Here is a 21,714-nt window from a genome sequence, read left to right as displayed (position 1 = left end):
TCTCTCAGGGACAGAAATCTTTACCTGTTTTGTTCACTTAAAAAAAATCTCTTGAGGGATGGAGAGATGGCTTGTGGTCAAGAGTACTGGCTGTTCTTTTAGAGTTTCTGACTTGAATTTCTAGCACCCACATCTTGTCTCACAACTGTTTATAACTGTAGTCCTAAAAGATCCAGTGCCCTTTTCTATTGTGCAAATGTACATAAAGACAAAATACCCATATACATAAAATAAATAAATCTCACAATAAATTCAGATGCCTTAGAGTGATTATTATGTGGGGTTTTTTTTTTGGGGGGGGTGACATAGACAGTATTTGATATATGTTTTGACTATTTTTCTGTCTTTCTTTTTTTGACTAGATTATAAACTCCCCAGGGCAGAAATTTGTGTTTTGTTGCATTCATTGTTTGCCAGCATGAATCAATATCACATTATCAGGCACACAATAAGCATCCATTAACCATTTGTTAGGAAGGTGAGAAAACACTGGATTAACAATTGGTCCTTTGGGCCAGTATATAATTATTTTTCAGGGTAGGGTTAGCACTTTTGTTATGAAAGGTTACACATGTTTACTGTAAATACGTCAAGTTGAAGGCTGTACTCAGTGGTAGAGTGCTTGCCTGGAAAGGGTCAACCCCTAACACCACATGCACACAGCAAGATTTCAGTTCACCTGAAAAGCCAGAAAGAAGGAAATAATATCCACCACTGCCATACTTGTGTTTAGACTCACCCCTTCTTCCATTTGCATGTTCATGGTTGTGTTTTATCTGTAGCTAGGATATGAATGCTTTCACTTTTTGAGGAAGTATCACAGGATATTCTGTTTTACTGAGTTTTCATATTTAAGAACAAAAATCTTTACACTAGACTTATGCCTTTTTAGTATCTGTACAGTAGCTGTATTAGTCAGGGTTCTCTTTTTTCTTTGTTTTTTTTTTGAGACAGTAGTCAGGGTTCTCTAGAAGAACAGACCTAATAAAATGAATCTGTATTTAGAAAGGGGGATTTATTAGAGCGGCTGGCTGGCTGTGGTCCAGTCAGTCCAGTGATGGCTGTCTTCCAAGGCCAACTCTAAACTCAGTCGCTGTTCAGTCCATGAGGTGGGATGATGCTTCAGCTGGTCTTCAGGATATGCCTGAATCCCCAAGAAGTAGGAAAGCAGAATCAAGGAATGCTTTGTTCTCCAGTGGCAGGCAGGGCAAGCTGGCAGAGAGCGAGTACTTCCTTCTTCCATGTCCTATAGAGAGGTAGCCACCAGAAGGTGTGGCCCAGATTAACAGTGTATCTTCACATCTCAGGAGATCCAGATGTAGTGGGTCTTCCCACTTCACAAGATTTAAGTTGACAACCAAGGATACCCATCACATTAGCATAAAATAAAACATTGAAAATGAATAATTCAGAGTTGCACATAAGTTTATGCAAACTATAAGTTATGTTCCAAACCTTAGGACCCCTTAATATTTTATGAACTTCAGCATAACTTCTAGAGGAATCTTAGAAGGATAATAATAAAAAAAAATGGATTGTATTGAATTTTCCTGATGGAGCTCTTAATTAGTGTTTGTGAGGCCTGGGGCTTGGATCCTAGAAAAGGTAATTATTCCATGAAATTCAGATTTAAAATGTAACATCAGTTCAGGATAATAAGATAATAATGAGAAGATGTTAATGAATTACAGATATATTCATTAAACTAATTTGTTGACTTTAAGCAAAGAGCTTTACTATCTGTCATAAAAACAGTCATTTGTTTTGAAACACAGTATAGATGTGTTACATACAGAGCTATGGAAGATTACTATAAAACTGAATATATGTGCATGTCATAAAATTGATGGAAAAAGTGTTTTGTGGGTTGGGTGAGGTGAAGGCATTAAACTAGTTCAGCGGAGGAGACTGAATGGCCAATTTGAGTATGGTTTACTCCAGATTTTACATTACTTTTCTGTTGTAATCCTCAGAATTATGGTTAATCTCAACATTTTGATCCAGTTAAATAATTTGATACAATATAATAAATTAATATTTTATGAAAAATATTGGGTAAAGGAGCCACTTATTTTTCCACCTGGATTTTTTTAACTGTTGAAAGAAGGTAAGTATAAGGGACAGGTTACCTTCTGCTTAAAGTACTTAGTCTGTGTGCTTTTATTTTTAAATGCATTTCTTCTTTATATGCTTTCCAGGTAAATTAGTTTAAGCATCTTCAGTATAAATGACAGAATTTCTGATTTTTCAGATTGAACTCATTTGCCAGCAAAATAATATAACAGTATTAGAAGATACAATTAAAAGGCTTAGATACGTAAGTACATTTTTCATAAATACATGGTGAGCAGTCATTTTTATTTAGTAAGCTACTAAAAGAATTACATATACCCTTTGACTCATGCCTTTGTGAACAATTAAAACATTTCTGTTTTCTAAAATGAACACCCGCTAAAAGATGTGGGTACCCTCATCTTAAGAGTGTGCCTTCTTTTTTTAATTTTTATTAATCATACTTTATTCACTTTGTATCCCCCCATAAACTCCTCCCTCCTCCCCTCCCAATCCTACCCTCCCTTCCCCTTCTCCACACATGCCCCTCCCCAAGTCTGCTGATAGGGGAGGTCCTCCTCTCCTTCCTTCTGATCCTAGTCTATCAGTTCTCATCAGGAGTGGCTGCATTGTCATCTTCTGTGGCCTGGTAAGGCTGCTCCCCCCTCAGGGGGAGGTGATCAAAGAGCAGGCCAATCAGTTCATGTCAGAGGCAGTCCTTGTTCCCATTACTAGGGAACCCACTTGGACACTGAACTGCCATGGGCTACATCTGTGCAGGGGTTCTAGGTTATCTCCATGCATGGTCCTTGGTTGGAGTATGAGTCTCAGGAAAGACCCCTGTGCTCAAATTTTTTGGTTCTGTTGCTCTCCTTGTGGTGCTCCTGTCCTCTCCACATCTTACTATTTCCCACTTCTTTCATAAGATTTCTTGTCTCCCTTTCATCACCACTTTCTTCTCCTAGAGGTTAACAATACTGTTGGTTGTTTTTAGCAAAGAGCTCTTTAGCTGTTACAAGCTCTAAAATGGTGACTTCAGAATTTTTAATTTTCAACATTTAAGGTACATTCTTCTATACTTTAAATATTATGCCTTTTATAATTAATAATTTTAAGTTATAAATTATACTTAGCAGCAGTTGATGTTTTATTTATTTAACAATATGAAGTGAAAAATCTTCTGTTTAAACATTTTAATCTGTCATTTAAAATGCTTAAAACACCATCTGAAACATGTCAACTTTTTCTCAGTATTCATAAATCAAATATAAAAGAAGTGTGTCTAAATAATCCATGTGAATGAGAGTTCATGGGAAGGCATTTAAATGTATGGACTGTCCAGGATTCATTAGTATCTCCATTTATGAACACACAGACACTGGGCCATGTGCTTTGATAGCATATAAAGATTTCCCCAGTCAGTCATTCTGTTTCCAAGATCTCTTTCAAGTCTGGATATTTCTAAAATCCCTAATTTTATATCTGTCTGTCTGTCTATCTATCTATCTATCTATCTATCTATCTATCTATCTATCTATCTGTCTGTCTAATTTTTATGATTTACATATACTATATTACACATAATATAACCATTAAATCTACATTTATTATAATTTTATATTAATTATATAACTATATATATAAAATAATGAGTAAGTTTTTAGCCGTTCTATTTTTATACATATTAAATTTCATATTTTGAAGATTCCTTTGTGTTTTTATTTTAGAAAGGATGCTATAATTTAGTTTGAAATAATTGCTTAATTTTTTTCCTTCTTGGCAAGATAATTTTAGAGACTGAAAAAGCACAAAATAAATCTCCATCTAGACTTGATTCTTTTGTCAAGACTTTAGAAGCAGATAGAGATTATTATAAGACTGAAGCTCAGAATTTGAGAAAAATGATCAGAAATAGATCTAAAAGTCCACGACGCCCATCTCCATCATCCCGGGTAGGTTTGTAGGAAATTCTTTAATCTTTTAGTTTGTTTATCAAGTACTGACTTTTATTGTTTGATTTATCTAATTTGGGAATAACTAATTGATTTTTTATGAATTACAGTATCAAAGAGGTTGAGATACAGGTCTCCAATAATATGGTGAACAATGAAGTTAGTTCTTTATTCCTAGAATGAGTTGTGGGTGGGAGATAATTAGGCCAGTTTAGTGCAGGTTGAGATGAAGTTGTAAAAGAGGTGATTGTTTGTTGTCTGGTTAGTTCACTTACGGGAGGCTGTGCTCCGCCAGCGGCTGGGCCCATCAGCGCTGCCCGCAGTGGGAGGTGGGCGGACGGTCAGGGATGCAAGGCTCGCTCTAGCTTCACAGTGAGTTCAAGGCCAGCCTGAACTATACGAGATTGTCTCAAAAGCAAAAAATAAAACAAGAATTTGAGGTGTCTTAAATAATAATTCTAGGGTGCAAACTGTGATATAGACATTTTGAAGTCGACTACAAGAGACCGTGAAGAACTGAAGTGTATGCTGGAAAAATATGAGCGTCATTTGGCAGAAATCCAGGGCAATGTCAAGGTTCTAACATCTGAGAGAGACAAGACCTTCCTTCTTTATGAGCAGGTAAGTGTATACATTCATGGGTTGTATAAGGGATAGCAGTCACTTCTAGAGGTTTTCAGTTCTTTAGGTTTATGACTGCAAGTAAACATTCCAGTCAAATTAATATAACAATTATGTAAACAGATTACACTTTTTCCTAAGATATTCTTTTTTCCTTTTCTTTTATTGTGGTGCTGGGAACTAAACCCAGGACCTTCTGCAGGTATTCTAATATCTACTGCTGGGCTGCATCCACAGTCCTGGTCTCAAAATACTCTTAATGCACGGTGACATAGTTCCAGTATGAGAAGTGCAAGCACACATATATGTTATTCTTAATAGCTCATAAAATATTATATACAAGCATAAAATGTTTGATTTTTGAGATAAGACATGAGAATGGGGCTAAGTTGAAGCTTACTGATAGAGTGCTTGCGGGCATGAACAATACCCTAGGTTTCATTCCCTAACACATAAAAACAATAAAACCAAAATTACAACAAAAACCTCAAAGAGAAACAAGCATCTCAAATGATAGGATATGGTATGTTCAAAGGAAAACCTATAGGATTTTGTCGGGAGGGGGGAGGTTAAAAAAATTCTATTGTATTACTTTGGGAACTGCCATATGATTTGCTTTGTAGTTTGTATCTACCTTCTACTTAACATTATATGTATTTATTAATAAATTGCTTACCCAGCTACAGTTAAATGCTGTTTGTCAAAATATAATTTCTTTGATAAACAACTACAATTTTATTTATTTATTTTAGAGATCATTTTTATTTTTTAACTTAAATTTTTAATTTTTTTTAATATTAGTTGCAGTTTATTAACTTTGTATCCCATCTGTAGCCCCCTTCCTTATTCACTCCCAATCCTACCCTCCCTCCCTCATCTCCTCCTTGCCCCTCTCTAAGTTCACTGATAGGGGAGGTCCTCCTCCCCTTCCATCTGACCATAGCTTATCAGGTCTCTTCAGGACTGGCTGCAATATCCTCCTCTGTGGCCTAGCAAGGCTTCTCCTCCCTCAGGGTCAGGGGAGAACCAGCCATTGAGTTCATGTCAGAAACAGTCCCTGTTCCCCTTACTAGGGAACCCACTTGGATACTGAGCTGTCATGGGCTACATCTGAGCAGGAGTTCTAGGTTATATCCATGTATGGTCCTTGGTTAGAGAAACAGTCTCAGAAAAGACCCTTGTGCCCAGATATATTTGGTCCTTGTGGAGCTCCTGTCCTCTCCAGGTCATACTGACTCCCCCTTCTTTCATATGATTCCCTGCACTCTGTCCAAGGTTTGGTTATGAGTTACAGCATCTGTTTTGATTCACTGCTAGGTAGAGTCTTTCAGAGGCCCTCTGTGGTAGGCTCCTGTACAATTTAAAAAAGAATTATAGTTGCTATATTCAGGGCTCTTGAGTTCATGCTTTCAAATCACTGTGTGGGTCATGACCCCATATGCATCACAGAATATGGGAGTGTAGAGTTTTACACGAGTGAAAATTTGCTGAATATACAGCCAAGAAATTAATTGAGAGTGAAGGGCGGAATGGATTTGAGATGTGCACCTGTGTTTCACCATTGGCTCTACAGACAGCACGCACACTTGGACCTCTGTGCTCCTTTGTGCTGTGGAACACCGATGCTGCTGCCTGAAACTGCACTCAGGTTTGACATCTTGTCCATGAGGAGTTTCAGTGTCTTACTGTGCACAGTGTCCTGCTTCTATACAAACGTGCTGCTTTAATTTCGAAAACAAGCACTTTCAATACTTTCCAGCTCTCATTCCTTAGCATCTAGTACCAAATTAGTGTAATTTTGAATTCTATTATATTGGAATGTTTGATTTTTGTTGTTGTTGTTTTGTTTTGTTATTTGAGACAGGCTTTCTCTGTGTAGCCCTGGTTGCACTGGACTTGCTTTGTAGACCAGGCTGGCCTTGAACTCACAGAGATCTGCCTGCTTCTGCCTCCCAAGTGCTGAGATTAAAGACATGTGCCACCATGCCCAGTTAGAATGTTTGATTTTCCTTCTGTCTGAGGCTGTGTGTTTTGGCATTGGCCTTTAATCTAGCACTTGAGAGTCAGAGGCAGATGGGTCCCTGTTAGTTTGAGGCTAGCCTGGTTTACATAGTTCCAGGCCAGCCTGAGCTACATAGTAAGACCCTGTCTTAAGAAGTAAAATAAAAAGAAAATAAGAATTATTTGAGTTGGTGACTTAAGTTTCACAAAAAATATTGGTTTTGGCTTTGGATTTGTATAGAATTTATAACCATTTCTGAGATGGCTCTAAACATAGTTCTGTCATTTTGTACTGAATATGTTTATGCAAAGCAGCATCCTAAGCGTTGTCAGTGGTAACTCAAGCCATCTCTGAAAACACTGAATGTGCTCTGCACCCTGAGGGATAAAGACTGAACTATTTACAAAGGCATAAACAAGGACCTCCATCTCATTGCAGATTTGCTCCCAATCTCTAATAAATTATATGTATGCCAAAGAATTATTTTGAAATATATTTCTTGCTGATATATAATCAGGAAGTGTCTGGTTGGTATGCTATACTTATTTCATATACCCAGATACATGTAAATTTTTCTTGGTGAAAGAAGTGAGTGGTAAAAGTTCCCAAACTCTAAGGGCTAGAAAAAAATTAAAGGAGAGCTTTTTTCATTAGCATATAATATAGTTGGAGAGAAAAGGATAGCATCTTTTATTGTTTGTTTTTGTAACTATAAGCTATCTGCTTAAAATGCATTGTAAGAAATAAAAAAAGTTCTGGTGATCAAGGAAGTTTTGCCAGAGTATGTGGCACTTGAGTCCAGAATTGTGATTTGGGACTTCTGTTATTCGAAAGGGACAAGGAGGAGTATCTTGAAGGAATCGTGTGCGGCAGAGGAAGGGGGGAGATGGCAGCGGTAGACAGGCCACTTCAGAGTAGGACGGGCTGAGTGTGTCTGTGGGGCAAGGGCAGTGAAGGCTTGGAAGGTGGATTGACCGAGGCAGAGTCTGTGCCTTGCTGTGTAAAAGGGTCATGCAGCATCTGCAGCTCTGCAGGCCTTGTGGGCTCTGTGGCAGCTACTCAGTCCTGTTGCAGGATGAAAATGGCCACTGACAATGCATAATATAACACATTACAGTAACCTTCATGCACATGGACATTTGAATTTGATAGTAAGTTTATCACATTATGAAAAATTGTCCTCATATTTTTCTCTGATCGTTCAAGAGTATGAAAAATATTCTTAGCTTATCAATCTAAAAACCAAGGAAGAAGGATAGTTCTAACCTGTGAGTGCTGTGTAATTAGCAACTTTTGACCTTTTGTGATTCAGTGGTCCTAACTAGGGTCTCATACATTTGGATTTGTTTGTTTGTTTGTTTGTTTGTTTTTTGGATTTTTTTATTTTTGAGACAGTGTTTCTTTGTGTAATCCTGGCTGTCCTGGAATTCACTTTGTAGACCAGGCTGACTTTAAACTCAGAGGTCTGCTTGCCTCAGCCTCCTGAGTGCTTGGGATTAAAGGCGTGCATCACCATTGCCCGACACTTAATTTTTAAATAATGGGTAATTTATTATTTATTGCAGGCAGGAGAAATATAGCCAAAGTAGCTTTTTTAAAAAAAATCATTTTGATCTGATGGCACATCTTACGTGATCTTTCTGTATTAGCATAGCATATTCTCCAAGAGAATAGAGGAGGACAGGACCATGGATTCCTTAGAAAACTCTTATAGAGGTCCATGCATGAAGCAAAGGTATTCTCAGTGGAAATAAATACAGGAACAGATGCCCGATAAAGTTAAGGAAGATTTGACAGGATTTAGTTTAGGGAAAACAGGCAAATGGAAATGTTTGAAAATGTGTCTTGAATGACAGAGAATTATGGAAATAGAAAGAAGAGAAATAAGTCATTGAAAGTTTAAAGGAAAGTTGTGGGTTTGGTTCGGGATGCTAGAGTAAGATGTTACACATTCAGTGAGTGCCTGCTCCCTAGCATAGAGATATTTAGAGCTGGAATAGGGGGAAAGGCAGGTACTGAATCTGCAGCTTTAGAAGTTACCTTCTTAGAGTTGAGTTCTGAGCCCCCAGAATAAATCAATTCTAAATGAGAAGGCACTGCAATAGACAGAGAAGTCAGGATATAATCCTCAGGAGGCAAGAAAGAAGCTTTGAAAGATAGAGAACAAGGACACAAAAGGTGAACGGGAGCCTAAGAAGGAAGGTCCTGACCAGTGTGGATGCTGCCACAAAATTAAGGGCAACAGGAACTGAGAAAAGACCATTACAGTTGGCAAACTCCTTAGTTCAGGTTTTGCAGTGGTGGCTGAAAAGAGGCAGCATGCCTTACAGGTAACAGTGTGAAAGGCAGCTGGCAATGTGTGTCGGTTGCCCTTAGAAAACCTGCTGGAGGAGGAAGACACACCCTAGGAGAGGGGCAGTAGCACTGGATGACAGGTTGACAAGCGAAGGGAGGACTGTACATGATTAAGTGATGGGGCTTGCTGGGGCTCTACTCAGGGTGAAAGGATATGGTTATTGCTAAGTAGGAGAGCTTAGAGAACACCTTAGTAAGTGCTTCTCAGGCTAGGCTAGATAATTGAGAAACTCTCTCTCTCTCTCTTTTTTTTTTTTTTTTTGCCACTGAGAGACAAGCTGACTATATAATGTTCAAAACGGAGAGTCAGGAAGCACAGTGGGATATGAAATCATCTGTAGATGTGCAGCAGATCTGGGGCCTCAGGATTGTTGAACAAGTGTTCAGAGACCATGTTGGATTGTAGTTGGGTGTGCTAGAACACATAGTAACAGTAGCTGAGACATGGAAATAGCTTATGTAGAGATACAGTGAATATAGAGAAAGGTAAGCCCTGTGGAGTGGTCATTAGACAGGTATTCTGCCTGAGGTGTGCTGAATTCAAATTCGTATTTCCTTTAATGGAAACACATCGAATCTGTTTCTTAGCTACACACATACACATATAATCATAAATACATTTACATTTATACATTTATACATATATAATCATAAATACATTTACATAAATACATGTACATTTACATATATATCCTTTGCTTGCACTCATTTGTGAACTCTTGCAAATAAAAATTCTATCATTTCCTTATTTCCTTGCTGCTTGTATATTATTTCAGGTTTCAGTTATTTTTTTTAACAAAAATTGTTTTTCTTGTTTATTTTTTTAAGATTTATTTATTTATCCATTGTGGTTATATGAGTGTCCTGTCTGCATGTATACCTGCATGCCAAAAGAGAATATCAGATCCCAATAAGGATGGTCATGAGCACCATGTAATTGCTGGGAATTGAACTCCAGGACCTCTGGAAAAGCAGCCAGTGCTCTTAACTGCTGAGCTATTTCTCTAGCTCTCAGGCTTCAGTTTTAACCATCTGGATATACTGTATGTGTAATTTCAATTTTTCTTTTAAAAAATTGTGTGTATTTCTGTCATAGGCACAGGAAGAAATTGCTCGACTTCGACGAGAAATGATGAAAAACTGCAAGTCTCCCAAGTCAACTACAGCACATGCCATCCTTCGTAGGGTAGAGACAGAAAGAGATGTTGCCTTCACTGATTTACGAAGAATGACCACAGAACGAGACAGCCTGAGGGAAAGGCTAAAGGTGTGCGAGGATTTTGTCTGTCTCTGTTGGTTCAACACAAGTGCCCTGACACTGAGTGCTTTGTTGTGTTGTGTCTTAAACAGATTGCCCAGGAGACAGCATTTAATGAGAAGGCTCACTTGGAACAGAGGATAGAGGAGCTGGAGTGTACAGTTCACAACGTAAAACAAAGCCTCTTTGGTTCTATTCCCCATAGTTTCTCCCTTTCTCTTTTTACTGTGTTAGGAGAATTCTTATTTTTCTAAGACTGTTTGTAGTCCTAAAATATTTAAGGTGGTACGTATGACATGCTGTTTTCACAATCCTACATTACCTTCTCTCACAATTACTTTACTCTAGAAACATGAATGCAGCTTTTTATTTTTGGTGTGTTTTTGGTTGCAAAGCTTAACTTTTCCTTGTCCCTGTATCTTTTATTTTAATATAATTTTTTATTTATTACAATTTATTCTTTGTATCCCAGCTGTAGCCCCCTCCCTCATCCCATCCCAATCCCACTCTCCCTCTCACCCTCATCTCCTCCCATGCCCCTTCCCCAGTCCACTCTTAGGGGAGGTCCTCCTCCCCTTTCATTTGACCCTAGCCTATCAGGTCTCATTAGTACTGTCTTTCATAGTCTTCCTCTATAGCCTCGTAAGGTTGCCTCCTCCCCCTCCCCCCATCACGGGGAGGTGATCAGCTAGCCACTGAGTCCGTGTTAGAAACAGCCCCTGTACCCCTTACTAGGGAGCTCATTTGGAGACTGAGCTGCCATGGGCTACATCTGTGCAGGGGTTCTAGGTTATCTCCATGGTCCTTGGTTGTAGTATCAATCTCAGAAAAGACCCCTGGGCCAGATTTTTAGGCTCTGTTGTTCTCCTTATTGGAGCTCCAGACCCTTCCAGGTCTTTCTGTCTCCCCCTTCTTTCATAAGATTCCCTGCACTCTGCCCAAAGTTTGACTATGAGTCTCAGCATCTGCTTTAATAGAGTCTTTCAGAGGTCCTCTGTAGTAGGCTCCTGTCTTGTTCCTAGCTTTCATCTTCTTCTGATGTCTATCCCATTTGTCTTTCTGAATGAGGATTGAGCATTTTATTCAGGGTTCTCCTTTTTGCTTAGCCTCTTTAGGTGCACAGATTTTAGTGTGATTATCCTATGTTATATGTCTAATATCCACTTATAAGTGAGTATATACTATGTATATCTTTCTGCTTCTGGGATAGCTCACTCAGGATGATCTTTTCTCGTTCCCACCATTTGCCTGCAAATTTAATGATTTCTTTGTTTTTGCTGTGTAGTATTCCATTGTGTAAATGTACCACAATTTCTGTATCCATTCCTCAATTGAGGGACATTTCGGTTGTTTCCAGATTCTGGCTATTATGAATAAAGCTGCTGTGAACATGGTTGAGCAAATGTCCTTGTTGTAGTACTTGAGTGTATTTTGGATATATGCCTAAGAGTGGTATAGCTGGATCTTGAGGTAGCACTATTCCTAATTTTCTGAGAAAGCACCAGATTGATTTCCAAAGTGGTTGTACAAGTTTACATTCCCATCAGCAAAGGAGGAAGGTTCCCTTTTCTCCACATCCTCTCCAGCATGTGTTGTCACTTGAGTGTTTGATCTTAGCCATTCTGATGGGTGTAAGGTGAAATCTGAGGGTCATTTTGATTTACATTTTCCTGATAGCTAAGAGTGTTGAGCATTTCTTTAAGTGTTTCTCTGCCATTCGATATTCCTCTATTGAGAATTCTCTGTTTAGCTCTGTACCCCATTTTTTAAATTAGATTACTTGATTTGTTGCTGTTTAACTTCTTGCGTTCTTTATATATTCTGGATATTAGCCATTTATATATTCTGGATATTAGTTGGTGAAGATCCTTTCCCAGTTTGTAGGCATTCGTTTTGTTCTGACAACAGTGTCCTTTGCTTTACAGAAGCTTTTCAGTTTCAGGAGGTCCCATTTATTGATTGTTGATCTTAGAGCCTGTGACAAAGCATTTTTGTTTTTATTGTTAGAATGTAGCCTCAAGAGTTTCAATTTTAATTAATTAATTTATTTATGGAGCAGGGTATAGGGTATTATTATGTAGCCCAGGTTGCCCTTGAACCCATGGTTCTGCTGCTTCAGCCTTCTGAGTGTTGGCATTATAGTACCACTAAGCTTGGCTAAATTTTCAGTTTTTTTCATCTCCCTGTTCTGTTAAAGATAATCTTGCCAAATATGACTATATCAAGCATTTGAGATGCTCCAGATTCATGTTTGCAGTGTTTCAGGTATGTAAACAGTTAAGGGTTTGAATGTACTGATGCATTCATTTGAGGTATTTTGCTATGATAAGTGAAAAACAAGCAAGAGAAAAGGACTTTTATTTTCATACTCCTACTTTATATGTAATGTACTAATCTTGGATAACAAATGAACCTTTTTGAAAATTCAGTATGTATATAGTGAGATTGAAGGAGATTGAGAGAGGTAGGCGATACACTGAGACAGACCGGCTTTAGAGAAAAGCTGGTTATGACTTGTTTTTACCCTCTTAACATTTGTCTACAAAGCCTAGTCCTGTGGTCTGTAGGAGTGTGTCCCACTGCTAAGACTAATTTGGCTGCTGAGTGACAGTGGTTAACTCTGTCACTCTGCTTGTGTAGCTTGATGATGAACGCATGGAGCAAATGTCAAATATGACTTTGATGAAGGAGACCATAACCACGGTGGAAAAGGAAATGAAATCATTAGCAAGAAAAGCAATGGATACCGAAAGTGAACTTGGCAGACAGAAAGCAGAGAATAATTCTTTGAGGTAAAAACTACATTGCCAATAAACAACCAACAGTTTGCTGTACCTCACTACCCTGCTTTGTAGTGTATTTCCTAATGAAAACTTAATTATTTGTTATCTTCAGTTTATGAAAAGGTTTTGAGGAAGCAGTTGTAGAAACCTCAGCAACATGCAGTGGTGTCCCCGAAATCACTTAGCCAGGACACACTCTTCCACTCATTTTAGCCTCCTATTAGCAATACGTGCCAACTTTAATCAAGCAGTTTTGATACTTCGAGAACTGAGATATTTAACCTCAGTATTTTATTCTTTAATGTACTTTTATAACTTTAAATTCTTTTCCGAGATCTGAACAGTTTAAGAAAGCCCAGACTTAAGAGCTCAAGGAAAGGATGGTTTCTAACACAGGGGTAAACTGATTAGCCCTTTCATTCCCCTGGGATAATGGTGCAGGGGTGGCCACTAGAGCAGGGCATGAGCAGGAAGACACCTCTGTCTGACGTTCTTCCGATTTGTCAGTATGAGACAAAGCTACTCAGATTTCAAAGTTGAATTTCTCTTTCTCTGTAGACAAGAAAATTGTTGGTGTGAATGTAAAATATATCATCACATCTACAGATAACAATTGGGCCACATCTGAATTCCCAGAGTCTCTTCTTGATCTTTCCAAGACCTGTGGTACATAGTAGGAATCACTTGTCAGGACAGATAATTGCTTAAACCCTCTTCTTTTCCTGGGAAAATCTCTTCCTTATAATTCTATTATATCTTCACACAAAATGAAAGTGATACCAAAGCAAGAAAACAACAGCAAACCTTATAAAATGAAAATAAGTACAGAAAGGTTAAAACCACCTATAATTCTATAACCCATGAAAAAAGATTAGTGTAGAATGCTTCCAGCCAGAAATATGTTTATGTGTAGCACGGACGTGTCCTGTGTAACTGAGCTCAGCCTGTGGCGATTTCTGTGTTGTTAGAAGTTCTTAGAAAACTTTTTAGTGTCTTGTAACATTTTCACAGAGAGATGTGTTCTAGCTTGGGCTGTAGTGGATGTTTGTTTTTCCTTGGTGCAAGATCTTGCTGTGTGCCTCTGCACTTTCACAGCACCCTGCTTCTGTAGGCCGGCATTGTGCGCCCTGCCCAACACTTTGGGAACTTCTACTGACATGTAACTGAAGCATACACACTAAAACGTCAAAATTTTATATAGTAATGTTGGAAAATTTTGAACTTCAAAGCTATTACCACAATCAAGATTCTAGCTTATTCTGTACTCTCCTGTAATTTTTTTCAAATGCTCTGCTGATTCCCAGGTGACCATTGGTTTTATTTCAGGCATATAGGTATTTGGATTTTCTGTAAATTTAAACCAATATTATTGTATATGTTACTTAATCAGGCTGCTTTCCCTTAATGTGGTTATTTTAATATTTATTCTTTATGTATTCATATCATGTATAATTTATGCTCTTTGTTGAGTTGTATTCTATTGTGTAGGTATGCACATTGATAGTTCATTATTTCCAGTTTGGGTGTATAATAAATAAAACCACTAAGCTCTTTCCTATATAAGTCTTTGTGTGGAATATGTTTTATTTCTCAGATTACTATCTAGAGTAAATGGCTGAGTCATGCAATACACTTCCTTTCAGGGAAACCATGAAAGTCTTTCTCAGTGTGCCTTTCGTGCTGTGCATTTGCTCTAGTAGTTATGTATCCTCACTGACTAGTGGTATGCAGTTCTTTTTTTAACACTAGCTCTTATTTTGTGTATAATAAAACAATTTTAGCTTTTTTGTAGACTAATGCATATTATATATTTAAAGAATACAGTATAATGTTTTGATACATATACGTTGTGAACTGATACTTTGTGCACTTGTCTGCTGTATTCACTGCTTCACAGCTCCTGTTTATGTAGGTAAGTACCTAATGTTGCCATTTTGGCAGTTCTTTTCTGGCCCTTTTTTCCTTTCTTGTTCTTGTGAGCTAGTGGTTTTCTGTATTGAGGCCTCAGTTCCATTGTCGTTTGTGTATTTTATTTGGTCCTTTGTGGTTATCATGAGGTTTAAGGTTTACGACTATGTTTTATACTTATGACATTCTTTTTAAACTGGTAACAATGTCATTCACCTGGAAGTGCAGATGTCTGTTAGAGATGGGTATACTTCAGGTGCATATGCACGTAAGTGGCTTCGCTAGATCATTTTGGTAGCTATTATCCTTTAGTGTTTGAAGCGCTTTTTAAAACATGTAAAATACTGCACTCATAGATCAGTGTCAGAGAAGCTTCTTGTAGCAGATGGGAACAAACACAGACCCACAGCCAGACATCGTTCAGAGAGTGAGAGATCTTAGAACACTCAGCCCTAAAGGGATGTCTCCATCAAATCCCTCCCCTCAGACCTCAGGGTACCCAGTGGAAGAGGAGGCAGAGAGATTGTAAGACCCAGAGGGGATCGAGGACACCCAGAAAACAAAGCCCTCTAAATCAACATGAGCAAAGCTCCTATGAACTCACTCACAGACTGAAGCAGCATGCACAGGGCCTGTATGCGTCTGCGCCAGGTCCTCTGCAAGTATCGTAGGCTTCCAGTTTGGTGTTTGTGTGTTTTTTTTTTTTTTTTTTTTTTATGGGACTCCTAAGTATGTGAACAAGTGGGTCTCTGACTCTGTACCTTCTATTGGGCTTTTTTCCTTCTGATGGTTTGTCTTGTCCAACTTCAATGTGATGGTTTTTATTTTATCTTACAATAATTTTATTTTGTTATAATTTAACATTATCTCTTAGAAGCTTGTTCTTTTCTAACGAGGGACAGAAAGGGAGTGGATCTGGATGGAGGGCAGGTATGGAAGAACTGGGATAGGAGTAGAGGGAGGGGTTGAAAACAAGAAATAAAAAATAAAGAAATACATAAATAAAATGGTAGCTCTCCTTATAGGAATGACATGGCATTGAGGTCTTGATGTGTATTGCGTAACACCATGCCTGCTTTTGCTAAAAGACTTTTGAACTTTATATGTAGATGTTTATGTATTTCCCCAGAAGTGGGGAGTTTTAGTCAGTGTTCGCCTCTTCTCTTCACCCCTGCAGGGGACTGTCAGCTCTCCTGAGGGTCCTGTGGTCCTCTATTCCTCTTCACTCCTTTTCTTCTCTAGTAGTTTTTCTAGATGCCATGTCTTGTAGTTCACAAGTAGTTTCTTCTGCTTTGTCACATCGGCTGCTCATGCTGTTTCACACACAGGTGCGCCAGCATGGGCTGAGGGTGTGTCCTCAGCAGCCACGGCTGTGGGCGTTGAGTGATGCTGAGGGCCACTGCAGCTCTTGTGCTTGTTTTCTTTCTCTCCGAGGAGAGATTCCGAGTGAGGTCATCTGTCTTTACACTAGTGGGGAATACGTGGCCCACCCGGCCCCAGGGCTGAGGCCTGGACACCGCTGGGCTGGGCTGCTTTTGCTCCAGGGGTGGGTTCTCGGCTGTTTGCCGCAGCAGTGGTAGTGATCTTCTTGGGGTGATTGGAGCTCGGTGTAGACGTCAGACGTGTGAAGTGACAGCGACTGTAGAGCTTAGGGCATCTGCTGGCTCACTCTGGTGAGGTGCAAGGTGTTTGTGGAGCACTGGTGGAGTTAGAGTGTGTAGTGTAGGCATATGCACAACACTTGGTGACAGGCCGGGGCAGGATTAGCCTGCCCTGGAGGTGCGGTTTGGGGATCTGAGCTGCCCAGGTCACTTATGGCTCTGTGGTTTCCAAACCGCATGTGGATTTTGGAGGAGTGATCACGGTCCAAGGGCAGCAGCATAACAATGGCTCCTTTCTGAAGGTCCGAGCAGCTTCTTCCCACTTAGCCGGCCTGTGATGGGGATGGATAGTGGTCACCTTCATGTGGGAAGTTGCTCATGTCTCACGCAAAGTAGGCTAGAGGAGACCAAGGCAGCAGCCACATGCTGATACTTGTTCTTGGTACCCTCCAGATATCCCAGGTATGCTTTCTCCCCAAGAAACTCTGTCCCCCTTTCTAAACGGTCCCGTGTGTGTGTGTGTGTGCACGCACGCATGTGCATGTGTTATAGAAAGATAAAAGTTGGACTCTTTTCTGCCATATTGTCTTTGTCACTGTTTTTTCTGCCTCAGCCTTCTGATTTCTGGGATTATGTCACGCTGACCTGCCGTGCTGTTAAAGTACTGTTTGTTTTTGTATTTAGAATGAAATTCTATCCTGTTTTTTTTTTTTTTTTACATTGCTTTCTATTGTTGTAATAAAGGCCACAACCAAAAGTAACTTGAGGAAGAAAGGGTTTATTTGGCTCACATACCTTGGGTTACAGGTGCTGAGGGAAGTCAAGGCAGGAACTGAAGCAGAGCCCCTGGGAAATGCCGCTTACTGATTTGTTTCCCATGATTTGGTGATTTTTCTTACATACCCATAATCACGTGCCTTGAATGGCACTAAGTACAGTGGGCTAGGTTCTCCCACATCAGGTATTAATCAAGAAAATGGCATGTCGGTTTTCCTGCAGGCCATTCTTAGGAGGCATTTTTACAGTTCTGATGCTCTCTCCCAAAATATGTTTAGGTTTGTGTCAAGCTGACAAAACCCAACCAGTACACTGGCTTTCAGAGGGGCTCTATCTTATTTTCACCCCAACAGTGTGCAAGGGGTTCAGTTTCTACACATTCATTCTAACATTTGTTGTTGTTGTTGTTTTTCTGTTGTTTTTGATGCTCATTTAATAGGTGTTAGGCATCGCATTGTGGTTTGGTTTTACATTTCCTTAATGAGCAATGATATTGAGCATAATTTCTTATGCATTTTGATTATTTGTATGTCTTCTTTGGAGAATTGTCTTATTTCAGTCCATCAACTCCCTCCCTTTTATTGACTCTTTTTCATTGCACATAATGTTAGGTTTAGTAAATATACTTTTATAAACATATATAATATATACTTTGACTGTGTTCCTTCCCCCACATACAGCCCTACTTTTCCTTTTTCGCTCTCCTCATTAGCCCCATTGTTCCACTAGGCAGTTTTGTTTCTACTCTCATATCATGTAGACATACATGATTTTATGTGTCTGTATAAAATCTAGGGTCTATAGATGAGAGAGAATATGCTATTTTTTTTCTGGGTCTAATAGTTCACTTAATATAATGATCTGCAATTGATTCTATTTTCCTACAGGCAACATAGTTTCATTCTTCTTTATGACTGCATAAAAGTTTAGTGTGTATGGATACCATGTTTCCTTTCTCCATTTCTTTGTTGATGGGCACTTAATTGGTTCCATACTTTTCTTTAACTAATGTAAATAGTGCTTCAGTAAACATCAGTAACAAGTATCTCTGTGATATGTTGATTTGGAGTCCTTGTGATAAATACCCAAGAATTGTATAACTGGATAGTATGGTAGATTGATTTTAAATTTCCTTCTATTAATTTCCATACTGATTTCCAGGATGGCTGGAAACCTCCTTTTAATATACTAATGTTACACGTTACTCTTTAGTATATCTTATGTTTTAAAATACAACGTACTCAAGCAGGGTGTTGTGGCTCACTTCTTTAATCCCAGCACTCGGTGAGGTAGAGGCATAAGGATCTCTGTGGGTTCGAGGCCAGCCTGGCCTGCAAAGCAAGTCTTGGACATCCAAGGCTGTACAGACAAACCCTATCTCAAAAAACCAAAACCAAACCAAACCAACACCCCCCCACCAACATACTCAATATGCTTGCTTAATGTTGTAATTCCCTACTATATATTTATGAATAATAACAAGAAAGTTACAGTTTGACAAAACTTTCTTTTTTTGTTGTTTTTGTTTTTTGAGTCAGCGTTTCTCTGATAGCCCTGACTGTCCTGGAAGTGGCTTGAGAGACCAGGCTGGCCTCAGACTCACAAAGATCCACCTGCTTCTGCTTTTCGACTGCTGGGATTAAAGGCATGTGCTACCACCAACCGGCTTGGTAAAACTTTTAAAGACCATGGAAAATTTTTAAATTGATTCTTAAGATCTTTCTGTATGGGCTTCTATACACTCATTTTCTGGTCTTACGGGGTGGAGTCTAAGAGTGACTACATGTGACTGGGATAATATGCTTTTTAGAAATATGGCTTATTTTTAGAGTCGTTTGTGCCGTTGTTTATGTTGGTGATTTAATCTTTTTATTTTAATTGCCAACTACTACCCTGTGGGATTGATAAAATTATAGGTTGATTCTGCTGGCAAATGTTTGGATTTATTACTTTTTTTCTTTACTGTAAGAAATAAGTCAGGTTTAATTTTTTTGTTTTTATTTTTGTTTTGTGTATGGGGACATTGCCTCCCTGAAGGTAGAGTCACAGGCAGTTGTGTGCTATCTCATACGGGTGCCAGGAATGGAGCTGCTGATCCATCTTTCTAACCCCTGGTTGTTTCTGGTAGATTTGCATGTTGAAAATTGAACTATAGCCATTGAACATGTCTCCCTTTCCCCTTACCATTCTACTTCCCCCCCAAGGGTTGATTATTTTAGATAATACATCTAAGTTGAATCTTACAATATTTATATGTTTGTGACTGATTTGTTTTCTTTAGCATAATGTTTTAATGTCTTTGGAGTTCATCCATGTTATAGCAAATGACATAGAATCAATCATTTTTGCCCTTTCTTTCTCTCGCTTTACCACTCTAGTTAAGACTTTAAATTTTATTTTGTATTGAATAAAAATATCAAGAATAGACACTTTTGTCAGAGATGATGCTTTAGAGGTTTTCCCCTCATTTAGTGTAATGTACCTTTAGGTTTGTTATTTATAACCTTTCTTATGTTGAGGTGTGTTCCTTCTATTCTTATTTTTTTCAGAGCTTTTATCATGAAGGGATGTTCAGCTTTCTCAGGCTTTTTTCTGTGTTTGCTGACGTTACCCATCTGATTTCTGTCCCTGAACCCATTTTTTATGTGCTGTGTTACATTTACTGATCTATCCTTACATCCCTGGAATGAAGCCAGTTGGATCATAGTATATGACCGCCTTACTGGCAGACCAATATTTGTTTTCAGGTTAAGCTCTTGGCTAGAGATGTAAGGTCGTAGAAGCCAAATAGCATGGGAGCCTCACAATTCTTGACCCTACAGCAGTGATAGAAGGCTCTAGAGCAGTGGTTCTCAGCCTTCCTGATGCTGTGACATTTAATACAGTTCCTCATGCTGTGATGACCCCCCAAGCATTAAATTGTTTCCTTGCTACTATAATTTTGCTGCTGTTATGGACTGTAATGTAAATATTGATATGCAGGATATCTGATGTGTATCATCTGGGGCCGAGGCCCACAGTTGGGAACCACTGCTCTAGAGGCTGCTCTATCTCTGACCTCAGATTGGCGATATAGCAGTGCATGGTTATCCTCAGATGAGGGGCTCCTCTCCTAGCACAGAGTTAAGGCAGCGTTCCCCGCACCCATTCTGGGAGGCCGCTGGGCTTGTGCGGCCTCTGGGCTTGTGCGGTTTTCTCTGCTGAGTCGCCTTGTTACATGTGTACAGTGCCTTCATGCACCCACCTGGGGGTGTTGCAGCTCTGAGGTCCTGTCTGTTCTTCTGCAATGGTCGTGGGGTTAAGTCTTCTGTCTAGGTTACACATAAATGAGGTTTAAAATTATATTTGTTGGTGATGATGATGATGACAACAATGAGTATGATGACAATGATGAGTATGATGATGGTGATGGTGGTGATGATGATGATGGTGGTGGTGACGATGATGACAACAATGATGATTGTGATGGTGATAATGGTGATGATGATGACGATGATGGTGATGCTGATGACGACAACAACGACTGATGGTGATGATGGTGACGATGCTGCTGCTGCTGATGGTGATAATGATGAGGACGATGATGGCAATGATAATTGATGATGATGATGGTGACGATGGTGATACTGATGATGATGGTGATAATGATGGTGGTGATGACGATGATGATGACTAATGATGATGATTATGATGATGATGATGATGATGATGACAATGGCGAATGACAATGATGACTGGCATTTATGTGCATGAGCCATAGTGTACGCTTAGAGGTCAAATGCAGGTAAGTAGCCTGAGTGCTGAGTGCCTTTATCTGCTTGAGCCTCCTTGCTAGGTTGGCAGTTGTTTTTAATATGCAAACATTTGGGCATTTGAATAAATAGCATAATTGGTAGCTTAGCCAAACATCATGAGGGATTTTCTTTGGTGTATTTTCCAACACTTGAATCAGGAGAGTCTGGAATAGTTTTTGGGTTTTGTTTTGTTTTTTAATTTGAAAGTGTCTCATGTAGCTCAGGTTGGCTTTGCACTTACTGTGAGTGGAGGATGATCTTGAACTCCTGATCCTCCTGCCTTCCCCTCTCAAGGGGTGGAATTATAGGGATTTACTGCCATCTTATTTTTGAATGCCTACTTTAAGATTTGATTTAGTTGTTAGTGATTTATTAATTTGACTATTTTGATGACTACATATAGTTCCCATTTTCTATTCTTTTTCTTAACATAGGTCACAAGTTCATATGAAAGAAGGGGAGTTAGTATGATAGGGAAAGAATAGGAGCTCCACAAGGACCAAATATATCTGGGCACAGGGTCTTTTCTGAGACTGACATTCAACCAAGGACCATGTATGGATATAACCTAGAACCTCTGCTCGGATGTAGCCTGTGGTAGCTCAGTAACC

At 39.1% G+C, this 21,714-nt stretch overlaps 1 protein-coding gene across 3 annotated transcripts in view; it reads left to right on the top strand.

Annotated features, from left to right (window-relative positions):
- The window catches only part of Tsga10 (testis specific 10), a 91,398-nt gene that overhangs the window by 19,134 nt on the left and 50,550 nt on the right, over window positions 1-21,714 (top strand). For all 3 annotated transcript variants that reach the window (XM_055607193.1, XM_055607187.1, XM_055607178.1), the window contains exons 4-9: window positions 2,252-2,317; window positions 3,837-4,004; window positions 4,467-4,625; window positions 10,079-10,249; window positions 10,333-10,410; window positions 12,881-13,032. In XM_055607193.1, the coding sequence (XP_055463168.1) occupies window positions 3,954-4,004; window positions 4,467-4,625; window positions 10,079-10,249; window positions 10,333-10,410; window positions 12,881-13,032 (611 nt within the window). In that variant the 5' untranslated portion in view covers window positions 2,252-2,317; window positions 3,837-3,953. The remainder of the gene's footprint in view (window positions 1-2,251; window positions 2,318-3,836; window positions 4,005-4,466; window positions 4,626-10,078; window positions 10,250-10,332; window positions 10,411-12,880; window positions 13,033-21,714) is intronic.

The sequence above is a fragment of the Psammomys obesus genome, unplaced genomic scaffold (genome assembly GCF_907164565.1).
Source record: "Psammomys obesus unplaced genomic scaffold, mPsaObe1.curated_primary_1811, whole genome shotgun sequence".
NCBI classification, from domain to species: Eukaryota; Metazoa; Chordata; class Mammalia; order Rodentia; family Muridae; genus Psammomys; species Psammomys obesus.
The sequence above is the reverse complement of the archived record's forward strand: the minus strand, read 5'-3'. Positions and strand labels throughout refer to the sequence as shown.